The sequence below is a fragment of the Sprattus sprattus genome, assembly GCF_963457725.1.
Source record: "Sprattus sprattus genome assembly, chromosome: 13".
NCBI lineage: Eukaryota > Metazoa > Chordata > Actinopteri > Clupeiformes > Clupeidae > Sprattus > Sprattus sprattus.
In genome coordinates, this window is record NC_137911.1 from 24,009,823 (window position 1) to 24,024,616 (window position 14,794).

Here is a 14,794-nt window from a genome sequence, read left to right on the forward strand (position 1 = left end):
TTGTCCCTTGGCATGGCATGACAGAGAGATATGGAAATAAAAGAAAGAATAGAATATTGTATACGTAGACTTCCCAGCATATCTGCGTGCAGGTCAGAAGTTCATTCTGTCCTGTGTGTAGGCCCCTCTGGTTGTTCGTGATAATGTCCCAGCCTGGTGGGAAAACTCCTCATTCTATCAATATTAGCCTTTCTGTGAAGATAAGAACTGAAGCTCAGCTATTCCCATATGACAGAAATAATACTGTCAACCCACTGTTTGATGGGTGTTGAAGGTCTGTCACACGTGTCTCTGAAGGTAACTTTCACTTATTACATAAAGGTGCAATCTTCTATATCTTTGAATATATATAAATATGTCAACCGCCTTTAGGCACTAAAGCATACACTCTTTCGATTGTAGATCATACTTCAGATCATAAGACAGCTTTGTTTCCCCAGCCTCTTTTGTCTCAGATTACAGAAAACATTCCTACACCTATACCTGAGGTCCAAAAGTATTATTCTAATTCTATTATATAGATTTTCAAAAGAGAAATATATAAATGATGATACTGAGTAGAAATGTGCTTCAACCACACAAAGACTTTGTTTAAATCAATAAATATTTATTTCTATGATCCACTCCATTTCCATTCACTCCTTTTTTTGCTTTTCACATTTTTTTCTTTATTTTTAATTATTAAATTTCCAGTCTTGACAATACAAAACCCATTACACAAAACCTTGATCACAGCATATGGCTGAAGTTCTCTTACACAACTGTCTAGCTCAAACAGTTTTAGGAGATTCATCTGATCTCATAAACAGCAGAAAATGTGGAAACGGCTTCATCACTTTGATAATTTCTGATGTGTCTCATCCCCTCACGTGTCAGATGGAAGACATCGAAGGACTTGTGCATTTTACTACGAAAATATATATATTTGAAATCGACATGATTTGAAGTGTTTCATTTCAGTAGTTCAAAACAGCACAACAAATTATTATAACAACAACAACAAAAATAATTTGATCAGGCATAACATGATTATTCTATGATGGTCCACCTCATGCCAACAATACATGGATGTATCTTGTCAAACATTGCACATCCAAGACAGAAGACAACAAACCTGCCAATAAACAAAACAACGTCTCCACCTTCACCTGGTCTCACTGGTTGAGATCTTTCTGCCGGCCGCTCCAGTACTTGCTGTAGGTCTCCTGGAACATGTCCCTGCAGCTGACCTTGGCCTTGAGGCGGGAGCAGATGAGGAAGGAGCCGCCCATCTTACGGTGCAGCGAATAGGTCTCCTCTGGGGGCGGGGTCAGCCTCTGTTTGAGCATGACGGGGATGAGGTTGTGGATGCGCTCCGTAGTGCTCTGTGCGCCGAAGTCGAACGGCTCGGCGGAGGCGAACGCTTCGCCCAGGATCATCACCGCGTCCACGTGGGCGTTCACCATGGCCTGAAGGAAAAAAAGGCAAAGACCAGCGCATTGGTTGTGCGTGGTTTCCATGGTAACATACTCACACACACAAAGAAGGAACATCGTTATCTCAGTGTCACTGACGTGTGACCTCTGACCTTTGACTCATAGCCAGTGAGGAACTTCATGTCGATGGATCGCTGGAGGACCCCCTGTCTGTCCTGCTCGCCTGCTGCTTTTATCACCTGACAGAAGCGGAGAGAGAACTGATTGGTTAAAGCAAAAAGAGCAGTAGCTCCGACCATGTACGGGCTTGAAAGCCCACGGGGTCACAGGTTCGAATCCGACCCACTGTCATTTCCCGATCCCACTCCCCACCTCTTCTCTCCACCTCATTTCCTGTCCAAACCTTCACTGTCCTATCTGATTAAAGGCAAAAAGACCCCAAAAAACAAATCTTAAAAAAAAAAAAAGAAACACACACAATCAAATTTCATGCACAAATGCACATGAATTCCAAAGCTGGTGGGATATGACCAATGACAATAACAACCTTTAATGCCTAGATTTGAGTAAGTTAGCATTCAGGGAAGCGTGTTTCTATACCCCAGACTAATATCCTTTGCTATACACCTCTGTTTCACCCAAATGAGCCTGAAACCTCAAGGGAAAACAGTGCGGAGATTTCTACTGTGTGATTAAATACTTCCAAGCAAACTCAGGTGTGTGACAGAACAATACCTCAATGTATACATCAATGAAGCTGGCATCAAAGCCCCGCGTAGCTCCAAAATCCAGCAGCGACATCTGAGGGGTGAAAGAGAAGATAAGCTGAGACTCGCTCTATTTCGCTGCTGGGGAGTAAGGAAGAGGAAGAGCAGCGGGTCTGGCGCCAACTGAACTCACCCGGTGGGTCTGTGGGTCAAAGAAAAAGTTGGACCAGTTGGGATCGGTCTGCATGTACCTGAACTCGAAGAGCTCCCTTAGACACAGCACCAGAATCTGTTCACAGATCTGACAGGGGAGAAGAGAATAACGTCAGCATGATACATATGCCTCCTAAAATCAGATCAAACGGTTTCTGATGTACACCCTTTAAATAAAATAAAACATGTATCTTGCCATTTATGTCTACCGTGTCCATGAACATTAAAAGACTGCTCTACTTATTGACAGCAGGATGCAGTGGTTTATTTTTAGACACAACAAAAGATAAAACCTCCCATTTATACACATTATCACATCATTTAATTCACCCAGTTACCTGTAACATTAGTTCTAACAATGCACTACTGTTCTGTAACCTTTACTACTGTTTCTGCCTCAAATGCCATTTACATTAAACACAGTCTTCTGGAAGACACCCCAGAACAGCCTATTAGGACAAGATAGTGTAGGTTTCTGGGGAGGTGAACTGCACCTCATTGCGGAGTTCCTGCGGCAGGTCCTCGGCCTTGTCCAGTGGGAACCCGCTCACCAGCTCAGTGGTGATGACGTGGCGGCTGCTCAGCTCGTCCACTACATCAGGCACGTCGAAGAATGGGTGGCCCCTCAGAAGCTCCCTGCAACACAGACACACAGACACACACACACACACACACACACACACACACATACAGGTGCAACACACGCAGACACACACTCATAAAAACAACTAAAAATGTGTTGTTTAGCCAACTACCAATGAAATGACATAAACGAAAAACCTCATACACCCATCCTGATTAAACTCAAGTGTGGAAATGACTCAATCCATCCATCTCAATTTCATATGGATTACATAAATCAAACAATTTCAACGAGAGCAGGCACTCTGATGTTTAAACATGAAGCAGAATTTCGACTACGCACCCCTTTCACTTCCTCACACCTCCATCTGACTCACTTGAATTTCTTCGCACATTTGGCTTCTCGCACATAGTCACACTCCAGCGCCAGCTCCCGACTCATCACCTCGATCAGGTGCTCAGGAAACAGGCCTGCGGGGGATATAGAGAGAGAAAGAGAGAGAAAGAGAGGGAGAAAGAGGGTGAGAGAGAGAGAGGGTGAGAGAGAGAGAGAGAGATGGAAACAGAGAGAACAGATGAGAAGGTGAAGATGAAACAACCAAGAGTGAAAATGGGGACTGTTACAAAGCGGGATCTGTTGCTATGTTAAATCAGATAATATTAAATCTCTCCCTACCCTCAGGTAAAGCGTTGCTCATGCTCAGGACTGTCATCAGGTTGTTCACATCACTGTTGATGCTCTTGGCCACACCAGGGTACTAAAACACACCATGCCAATGACCAATCAGAGGTTATTCTTTTTTAGGGACCTTCAGTATAACAGAACACTAGCAGTCAATGCGATTGACAGTTGCATTTCAACTGAATTAAAAATACTATTCATGACAGAACTGAAACTGAGATCTGAGAAACTAGGCCATGTGTCTGTTGTCAGAGTTTAACGGCAGGCATGGCCGCCTCACCTGGATCTTCATGGCCACCTCCCGGCCATCCTTCATCCTGGCCAGGTGGACCTGCCCAATGGAAGCAGCAGCGAACGGGCGCTCCTCAAACATCTCCACCTTATCCCTCCAGTTAGGCCCCAGGTCAGAGTTCAGGCTTTTCTGCCAAAACATAGCATCACAGACTCAACGGTGCATTTTCAAAGACCAGTTGAAGTTGAAGACCTATGCCTAAATCCCCCTTTAAGTTTAATCATCTATGTATTAATCCTTCTTACCACTAAATCAAAGCAATTTTATAAACATAATGTATTTAGGCACGTGACTAGGTTTCACTGCACAAAACAAAACATGTCTTATTTTAGCAGAAAAACTGTTTTTTAACCCTCACATTTCAGACTATACCATCATTTGCTTGGTGGGCATGAAGTCTGCACTCTGCCGCACACGTTCAAAGATTTTCGCCAGTTGAGGGTTGATGAAAGCATCATCTAAAATGGTGAAATGCAGATGGGAATGAACAATCTCAGGTAAATGTCTACTTATGAAGTTGCACAGTTTCTGACAGGGAATTAGTGCTGGCTTCAAAAATATTAATATTGTTTACATGAACTATTGTAAGTATGAACTATTGTTAGTATGTAATTTACACAGTGAATACTAACACACCAACCTGCTACCGCCTGCATATATCATGCCAAGTGATTCTTTCTTTATAATTGACCAAGAACACCCTGAACTAAGACTCAATTTGGAAAGATATTGTAGACTAGATTTTAGACTAGATTTTTTAACTCCTCAATGAGCTATGAAGAGAGATGGCAAGAAGGAAGCACCAGCTAAGCTTTCCCTAACGGCTGCACTTTGAGTATAGATTGTAATAATGTAGTTGAGTAGTTGAGTTTCTTATACATTTTCAATTATACAATTCCAATTATTCACCAGTAGGTCATGTTGGAAGTCATTCTCAAGGGAAAAGAGGTTGAGGCTCGAATCTTTATATTACAGAGCTTACTACAAGCTGTCAGTTGCTTTTCAGTGTAACTTTTGTCCTTCCGACCCCTTACACAATTTAATCCTTATCAAGGGTTATAAGGACCTAACTACAGTGATCAAGGTGGAGCTGTAATGGACGGCAATGGCACATTCCCCTCTGAGGGTGACGTAGTGCTTCTTAAACAGCCAGTACAGAAAAGGAACTAGGCCTTTGGTCCCCCTTAAAATAACTGAAACTGGCACTATGTAACAACAACAAGGCCTTGCCTCTCAAAGAATCTTAATGAACTTCTAAACCCATCACAGCACTGTACTGTACTATGTATGTGTCAGGTATCAGCTTACAAACACATTTCAGGCCAGGGCACTTCTTTCATGTGTGGTATGGTGGCTTCACATTGTTCTCCAAAGGTCACCATAACCCACTAGCATTGGCTGTGCTTATTTTGGCTTGTGGAAAATCCCTGGTCGACAGCAGTCACACCACATGCAGTGGGTCAGTGTGCTCCCAGCATGACTAGCAGCTGACTGCAATGGCAACAGCAACGGCACATTTCATTTCAACATTTGCTTAATGCTGCTCATTTGTTCACTTGATAGCACTTACATATGCAGTTTCCTTCACAACACCATACTATATTCACTCAGTGTTCACAGTTTGTTTTGTTCTGAACAGACTATAGCCTGCGTAAGAGTCTTTCGTACCAGAGCGAGGGGATGAGATGATACACCAGACTGGCAAGCTGACCTTTTTCAGTCATCTGTTGCTATGCAATCTGCTAAAATAAGCCAAGCCATGTAGGGATAGGGGAGGGAACGGGCCAACACAGGAAGTCATTGTCAAGGGCAGTGACTCAGGGGGTGTTGGAGAAAACAGGCTGAATTACACACAGTGAGTGTTCAAGCTACAAAACACTGTGCAAACAACATGCCAACACAGCCGGGTGGGTATCAGCATTGCTGATAATCAAGCTGTTATCACAGACCCTGAAGGTTGGAAGAGTTTTTCCACCTCAACGTCAGTAGATCAAAACAGTGAGAGTATTAATTAGATTAGATTCATTTTATATGCAGAACATACTGTATGTTCAATTAATCTCCAATATGGGATAAATATTGCCTTTAGGGGTACAGCACAGCTTACTGCACTGAGCTATATTCATTTTTATATATATTTACAGTTAAATGAAAAAAAATAAAACAAAGTAAAAACTTGCATCTGAGTAGACACTGAGCCTCATTCACCAAAGGCCAAGCACTAAAATCCACAGGGCTTGCTAAATAAACTGTTGCAACTGTTGATGCCCTCTCACCCTGAATACTCAGCATCTGCCCTAGCTTCAGGGCAGCACCTCGCACTTTGCACAGCGTCCGGACGATCCTCTCCGCATTCGCCTCGGACAGGAAAGGGCTGGAGTCCAGGATGGCTTTTTTGTTTCCTAATAAAAACACACAAAAAAACTAATATATGCGTGATTTTTTTCATTTTTTTTTCTGTCTTTACTGAAAATATCCATATATGTCAGGCACAGTGGTGTACACTCTGTGCTTTTAAGGAGGCTCACCAGATTTGTCCTCTGACCTAAGACTCTTCTTTGCCACCTCCGCAATAGCTCCAATGCCAAGGCCTACTGCTAGCCCTGCAGCACACACCAGACATCCACAAACATAAGGGCCTCAAACAGCAGAGTACACCAAACACTCATCATTTTTGCAGTTAAGTATTCCACTGAAACATGATGGAGGCTGTAAAGACATGTTTGGCATGAGCCCCAAAAAGTCATTTCTCAGGGCTAGGACTGGACTTGGTGGAGATGCATTGTGCTTTTAATATCTCTGAAAAGAATGTGTTGTAGGAATGAAATGCTGGTCGCATATTAAGATGCAGAAAGGGCTGTCTAAAGGACAACACATTCTTCGTATCACTCCATCTCATGAAAAAAAAAAATAGGGCAGTTTCTCAGACATGATGCTTGAACATAAAGCAATACTGGCGCATTCAGGAACTGAATCACAACTCTCTAGTCCAACTTAAGCACCTCTTGTGAATGAAGCAGAGGTGGGCAAACACTGTTTTTCCCCACACACAGAATAAAGAGAAAGTCATGCATGTTCACTGTGGACTCACATTCCACCACAGCCTCCACTTTCTTGGGGAACACACAGAGAGGAGCTTGATACAATACTTTTGTATTGATCTGTGGTGTTCATGTCTCATTAAGCCAGTGAAATTATATTCACTGTCCTAGTTCAGAGACATTAAAACACATAAAACTATGTGTTGTCAGCAAATATCAGTTGTCACAAAAAAACTATGTAAATGCTGGTGCCTTTCACGAGAGTCTGCATTTTCCATGAGGGTCACATTTGTTCTGATACCTTTCACAAGAGTTTATGAATAGTGGGTAATGTCTATGAAGCCTTTTCTGTGTATATGAAATATGTATATTATAATTCACCAAAGTAAAATCCCCATCGTAGATGTAAACCCAAGGCACCATATTGTTTAGTCTCACCTCCAAAGTTGGCTAGCCTCCCAAGTCTAGTGACTGGCACCTTCCTCTCTCGGGCAGTCTCACTGAGCTATGGACATGAACAAAAAAGGAAACAGCTCCATTGACTCTGAAGTCACTGCTGTGGTTCGAACAATATTAACATCTTTTAAGATAAATGGTGTTGTATGATCCTATAACCAGAAGCAAAATAAGTCCATATTAAGTTACACTTCCAAATCTAAGGACATCACAGTGATGTAACACATCTGAACTGATGATAACAGTAATGGATACATTTGAACTGCTCTTTAATTTTTCTATTTCACACAGGAGTTTCATTCCATATATGACAAATGTAGCAAGTTGAAAGAACAGTACTGTTTGCTTGTGCCGTGTCGAGTCATTCTTTTTGGTTGTCCCTGTTCCCTCCACAGCCCCAGCCTTCGTGCTGCCCACAGACGAGTGGTCTTGATGTGTCCATCGCCTCTGTCCGGAGGGATGCAGTCCGCCATCCCTGCATGCTTTAAGGAGATGGCGTGGGGATCTCCCCAGGTGTATTGTGTTTGCATCTTCCCTGCTCCGTATCCCAAGGCTCAACATCTCATCTTGTCTGTATGCCCCTGTGGGTCCAGAACTACAGCCTCTTTCTAGAAAATAGGGCTGATACTGGGTAGCACCCACAGTTGCTCTTGGACTGAGGAAATGTGCTCTGCACCTGACAGCCTGTACACAGTTTAAGGGCAAGACGTTAACAATATAGCACTGTGTTAATGCTCCGGCTATACTGCTTCAGGCATGTTGTATTTGACTCTACTCACAAACTCATGCTTGGTCACACAGATGTGGTAACATACTGAACATGCAAAGAGAGAACCAGCCCATGGAATTCTAATACAGTAGCCTACCTGCAACTTCAATGGTGCAATATGGATGTTTCCTGTGGCAAAAGCTCTTAGTCCACTGCAAACTGCCAGGGCTTGTGTTTGCACTGCCCTGGGTCTCAGCCTGACCAGCCCTGACATCAGTAACTTGTCTCCAGCCATGATCTTCTTACTTTATCTGCACACCCTGTGGAAATAGGTTGATAGCAGGGGACTGACAACCAACCTCTGAGCCAAAGCCTCCTTTAAGCCAGGAAATGTTTAGGACGATAGGCTACTGCGTTATCCCATCATTATCCCGAGAAGCTCAAAACAGCCAAATAAAATATATAAATATTCAGCCACATTTCACCTAATGGGGCATTACACTCAAACGATTTTACCCACTTACCAGATCTGCCGAAAATCTCACACGGTAAGAAGGCCTTGATCTGTTTGTTTTATAGCCATAGAATCAGGTTTAAAATGGGTTAATCGGCACCCTTAACTTTTCTCCATCTAGGGAAAGAATGCTCGGTCAACACTGACACCAGGAAGCGTGCATGGTTGTAGTTAGCGACAAGGACATCTCAATAATTTGATACCATTTAAAAAAAACAAAGGCTAAGTAGTTTGACAATGTTGCGACCCAATGAAATCTATCGATAAAGAAAAAACAGTGGGCGTGGAACGAATGAATAGACCAAAGGGCTGGGCAAAAGTCGGGCTTGACCTTTTCACTTTTTCTTACTGGTCACGAGAGTCCTCTAGCGTTCAGCAAAAGTTATCTATTCAATGGTGTTTCACCCCGATAAAAACGTGAAGTTTACCAATGAAGACGACATTCCTATCACATAAGCTACGAATAAGGCAGTCCCGTGTAGTTTAACTTCGGTCAATTTTGGCCAATGTTCGTATGGCTTGAATATTGGTTTGACATTTCAATCGAAAGATTCACCGCTAGGGGGAGATCTTGACACATTTACGATTTCAAGTGTACTGTAAGGTGACCAGATTTCTGAGACAAAATCCGGGGACAATTTCAGTTCAGATACGTTAACACCTCCAAAACATGTAAAGTTTTTGTCTTTGTAAACGGAAAAACGGGGACACTGGCTGGGCCCTTTTTCATAAAGCAGTTTAATCGTACCCTTGTTCTTGTAAATTGCAAGGGGAAGTGTCAAACAAAGAGTATTTATCTTAAAACTAATCACAAAGTGGCTGAAATTTTGCCAGATAATTAGAACCAATTTTTTGTGATAAGAACCTCGTTGACTCAAGCGTCATTGCAGTAGGCCTAACCTCTGTGCTTGGCTGATGAGTGACTGGTCTGCACATATGGGTGTCAGGTGTATGTTTTTACAGCATAGAACATGTTAAGGCCATTGAGGAAACTAAATGCAGTGTATTCCTATATTCTGTGTAATCAGCTGGAACAATGAAAATACAGATTAGGCCCATACACTCCATGATCTTTGGAATTGTTTTTTAGGTATTACTATACCAAAAGTGATTTAAGAAACAAACAAACAAAAAGATTCAAAATACAATTTCAGTAAAAAAAATCCAAGCAATGTCAAGGTGAAGGGGGGAGATCTGAATAATCTAAATAACAATAAGTTCTGTGGCACACTTCCAGTTGACATCTTTGTTAATGCAGAATATGTGAAGTTAATGTGGGGAAAAACACATTTAATTAGTGTCTTTTAAGAGACCACCACAAGAACATACGTTTTTTGTTTTAGTTTTTAGGTAATGTAGTCCTACCCTTATTTTAGGCTACATGAAAATCTATGTAGCCTAAGCTCATATTTTAGCACATTTTTTAACCTCCTGCTTAAAATTGAACTGATGAGACTGTTTTTGCTTCCTCATCTTGAACGCAACCCACTGCCATAACATCAGCAGTTTGACTAAACTTGACAAAGAAAAAAATATTCTTCCGATTTTGAGTATAATGTTATAGTGATAAAATAGACATCTGACAGCCTGGCCCAGGGCTATTTGAAAACGTATGTTGATACAATATAAAACGAAAACGTTCGTGTTCAACCAGGCTGTATCTAAAGCCTACAACAAAATTGATGGCAGGAAAGAGTGGTTGCGCGGCTTTTAAACCAACGTTCCCGGAGCCACCCAGACAGAGATAGCATACCTCATACGGTTTGTGATTAATGTAAGTCCGCACTCCTCAGCTTTCAAGTGGTTTCATTTAATGTCAAGTTGCCAACTACCTCTAGTAACCCAGACTAGTGAAACTGTAATATCATAGTACTGTAGCTAGTATCACTGCTAATGTTAAAAAGTTAACCAAGTTAGTTAGCAAGTCTACAGATGTGACTGACATCTGACCAACAGATAGCTGCTGCTTAACACACATTGTTGCAAATTGTAGATCATAGGTTAAATAATATGATTATTGTAGATCATGGGTTAAATATGTAGATCATGAGTTAAATAATATATGACATAGAAGATAAACAATGACACTAACCTATCCCAATGCTATCCTATCTTGTTGTACTCGTATTGTCAGAGCTAGCTGGCTGAATGAATGAGTGAACGCGATCTCTTTCTAAATAAAAAAAAGAAGCCAATGGCAAAGATTCTACCGCGCTGCATATTCCACCAATCAAAATACTAAAAAGACGGTCATTCTAGATCTTTGAGCTCCGACTCTGAGCGAGAGCTTGCTGCCCTGGCTGCTGGCTGGCTTGCTTGCTTGAGCCTGTGGCGTGTAGGCTACGCAACTAAACGTTTTGGTCATTGTTTTCTTTTTTAATTTTTAATTTCTATCCCGGGTCTATCTGTGAAAACCGGGGACATTTCCGGGGACAGCTCCAGCCGGGGACAGGCCACCAAAAACGTGGACTGTCCCCGGAAACCGGGGACGTCTGGTCACCTTAGTGTACTGTAATGCGCCAGTATTGCTTTATGTTCAAGCATCATGAATAATTTAATAACCAACCAGTCAGTAACCACGGTTACGACACATTTATTCCAAAATACCCTTTTCACAAATCCGGTGGTATCTGCTGTATCCACCACTTCACATCTAGTATGCAACTGGATAATATCCTGTCCCAGGCTGAAACTGTATGGGCCTCAAGACTTGTTTTAAAGACCAGGTCACTGGCAAATTAACTCAACAACAAGAAGCAATCCAGTCTGAATGTTTTTTTTTTTAGAATGTATTAACACAAGTCTTAACGGAATAAATATGTATTTGACACACTTCAAAAACTGATGGTAGGGGGAAGGATATTGCATACTGTATGGGCATTTACCAATATGTAATAAAGTGCACTATGTGTTTTGATTATAAATATAAATATGAAAATGCTTCTGCACTTGCAACAATGATTCTGTTTCAGACAGTCAGTTGAGTTGATAACATTTTATAAGCCCTGAAAAAAATTTAAGCAGGCAAAGAATGAAGTCCATGCCACTAGTAGCCACTTATGACTATCAGACAGCCAGAAAACCAGTGGCTCAAATAGCCAATGATGTGAAGCTAGTCATTTATATGGGCAAGAGTGTCTTCAGTTTGGGGAAGAGACGAAGAGCATTCTGCGTGGTCATCTCCACCACCCTCTCCACAGGAACACCTTTGATCCTGGCGATATACTCAGCACATATGGAGATGTTCTTCGGTTCATTTCTCACCTGTAGTGCGGACCCAGATTACTACATGTACTACATTAGCCAAGATGCAAGAATGGCATATTAATAGAACGCCTTTATTTTCACCTGGTCTTCAGAATGAAATTAATGTTGTACATAAAGAGCCAAACTACATAGTTCAGTGTCACATGCATAAAAAGTTCAGGGTTAACGTCTCAATCAGACCACTGGGATTAATGTTGAGTGACTGCTTATACCGTACTGTACCTGCTTCTCTGGGCCCAAGGCAGGGGAGTCTGTCTCCAAGCACATGTTTTCTAATGGTAGCTGTTTCACCAGTTTTTGCTTCTTAGTGGAAAAAGGAAAATTAATACATGCATTCATGCAGTTAATATACAAATTACCAAAACTAGCAGTTCCTATGTATATATTTTTATATTTATTTATTTGTTTTCCTTAAATCTGAATAGTCTGTTTTTCTCTACTTGAAAACATTGCCACAATAAAATTTCTCTAGGGGTTACATGATACTAATAAGTTTAAGAAATATAATGAGGTCTGGTTTCTCTAATTAAATCTGTTTGTCAAAAATAGCAGTCTCCTCATCTTTTGACTGGCATTAAAAATGGAAAACAAATTGCATATTTAGCCACATCAGGTGCAGGCTACTGTCTCAGCACCTTCTCTAAAAGGGATAAGGAGGAAGCTGTGATTACCTGTTCACTTCTTATGATGGAGGGAGGTATGGAAAAGAAATAACCAGCCCTTACACCCTCCATTGCAACTGATGGCTTTCCATCAAATGCATGAAGAAGAACATTCTCGGCTCCTGTTAATAAATTACATTGCATTCTTCATAATAACTCAATTTGTGAAGCATAATTATATTAATCGTACCAATTAACCTGGAGGTTGACCTTGCTCTTTCAAAAGATGGATTGTGGGTCGGCCAGCAGATCTTGAATGGACATTTCTGGTAAGAGCATTAAAAAGTATGTCATAATTTAGAGCTGCTGTAATGTACAAGGGAAGTTATAAAAAACATGCATACATACATAAATAAATACATACATACACATACACACACTTTGCACACTTTTGGCATTCTCTCAATCAGATTCATGAGGCATTCTTCAGTATTTATCTACAATTTAGAAAATAATGAAAATAAAGAAAACCATTGAATGAGAAGGTGTGTCCAAACTTTTGACTGCTACTGTACATACACATATACATTCATACATACATACACATGATATACTGTACATATACCGATTCTAAATTATTGCATTATGACACTGATATTCATACTTTTTCTGAAACATTTTCAGACTTTCTACACTTTCTCCAGTCTAGAAAGGAAGGTTTTCGAATTCCATACTTTTCTAGAGCCTTGCAAAAGTTCACTAAGGAGCCAAATGCTAGACCACCAATCAAAAATACAAAAATACAAAAGGCACAGTTCACAACCCTTTGATGCAGAATCTGCGTATTTCAAATGCATTTAGTAATGCAGCTTCAAGGAGAACAAGTTAACAAACCACTCTGAACTCTGAACAGACTTACAGGGGAAGGCCGAGTCGCTTGGCAAGTTCCACCTGGCGAATGAGCACTTGTCTTTGCTGGTCCTTCCCAGCATCAGAACTTACAACCCTTGGGGTGAAATCCAGGCCTACCTGTGGGTGGATAACACAAGGGGTAAGGTAACATAAGGTACTGACACCTTTATCCAAAGCAACATACAGACAACCTGCAGTGACTGGAAATCAGCCCCAGGTCAATTGCTGACAAAACTATGACGCTAACCACTGCACCACCACATCTGATGGACCTCCTGAACTGAGACCTTCTGGGCTTTTCTTGTAGTGTATTAAAATCACATTGTGATACCACATCAACATTCTCACCTCGCCAACAGCTACAAGGTGGTCTTTGTATTTTTCAATCAGGGGCAGAGCTGCATCTAGATCCTGCACAACACAGAGAATGTGATTACAGATGTGTGTGTAATGGACACAGGAAATCTATGTTCATGAGGGGCATACCTCAAGGACAGCTCCCCTCTGCTCTGAGTCGTTCGCTGCCTGGACAGGATGGACTCCAAGGCAAGGAAAGATGAAGCCAGAAAACCTGTCAACAGTTAATGCTCATTTCCCTCCATTTTCATCTCAGTATTAAGTGTGTGCTTATGCTGTCTCCAGAAAAAGATGATATTTTGAAGCTGCGTAAACCTATAGTAAATTACCTCTGGGACAGCCGGATGATTTTCTCAAACTCCCCTGCATTTTCTGCAACAGCCAGAAGAGCTAAAAGCCCCGCCTGTCAGAACAAGCAAAGCCAAAACAATGATGACCGAACGTGGCAACTGTAACATCACTGAAGTTTAGAGAGGACTGTGATCGAACTTACTCTCTTTGAATTCTCAACGACAACATCAATGTCCTAAAAATTAAAACAGGCGCACAAATTGTTAAAGGGGATAATATCAGCTTCAGTCAGGCAACAACAAAAACAGTGAGCCATAGCTAAGTCAGGAGATAGCGTTTCACCATACGTTGTCAAACTCGGCGGCAGAAATGTGACAGTGGCAATCAATGTAACCCTGCATGAATGTATCAAATCCAATGCTAGATCAAAAACAGTTTTTTTCAGTTGGTCCAGATCAGTTGCTTGAAGAGGGCACATGTGTCTCCATACCACAGCACTAGGCAACTTCAACCATCAGGGGAAACCGGATGTGGCCTTTTCAGACACATTTTCGTCCATTTTAAAATAAAAGTCATTGAACAGTTAATGTACGTACTGTAGCCTACAAGTGTTTGTTGTACAAAGTAGCAATTTTCACTCTAAGCATGTTTATTTAAATGACGTCTAGCCTATCAAACATCAAAACCACCTTGAAGTATAAATACATTCATGAAATAGCAGAAATGTAAGTGGATTTCATTGTTAGTGCTTTAT

General features: G+C 41.3%; 2 protein-coding genes across 4 annotated transcripts; both read right to left on the reverse strand.

Annotated features, from left to right (window-relative positions):
- Positions 1-626: 626 nt before the first annotated feature.
- On the reverse strand, positions 627-8,775 carry coq8ab (coenzyme Q8A-b). Its single transcript, XM_080849830.1, has 15 exons — positions 8,622-8,775; positions 8,255-8,417; positions 7,728-8,072; positions 7,371-7,437; positions 6,420-6,494; positions 6,168-6,293; positions 4,264-4,349; positions 3,880-4,020; positions 3,594-3,675; positions 3,295-3,388; positions 2,830-2,971; positions 2,316-2,423; positions 2,151-2,216; positions 1,568-1,654; positions 627-1,448 (listed from the first exon to the last, which is right to left on the reverse strand). The coding sequence occupies exons 2-15, from the start codon at positions 8,390-8,392 to the stop codon at positions 1,155-1,157; spliced, it is 1,851 nt and encodes a 616-aa protein (XP_080705956.1). The 5' UTR covers positions 8,393-8,417; positions 8,622-8,775; the 3' UTR covers positions 627-1,154.
- A 2,692-nt stretch (positions 8,776-11,467) lies between these two features.
- On the reverse strand, positions 11,468-14,551 carry LOC308374685 (putative deoxyribonuclease TATDN3). 3 transcript variants are annotated; one of them, XM_080850583.1, is made up of 10 exons: positions 14,388-14,551; positions 14,243-14,275; positions 14,079-14,152; positions 13,879-13,963; positions 13,741-13,803; positions 13,400-13,509; positions 12,751-12,806; positions 12,550-12,662; positions 12,101-12,178; positions 11,468-11,875 (listed from the first exon to the last, which is right to left on the reverse strand). In XM_080850583.1, exons 1-10 carry the CDS (start codon positions 14,439-14,441, stop codon positions 11,732-11,734), a joined length of 810 nt encoding a protein of 269 aa, XP_080706709.1. In that variant the 5' UTR covers positions 14,442-14,551; the 3' UTR covers positions 11,468-11,731. The 3 variants fall into 3 exon arrangements, with proteins under 3 accessions (XP_080706709.1, XP_080706708.1, XP_080706707.1); XM_080850582.1 differs by having other exon boundaries at positions 12,101-12,181; XM_080850581.1 differs by having other exon boundaries at positions 12,739-12,806.
- Positions 14,552-14,794: the final 243 nt, after the last annotated feature.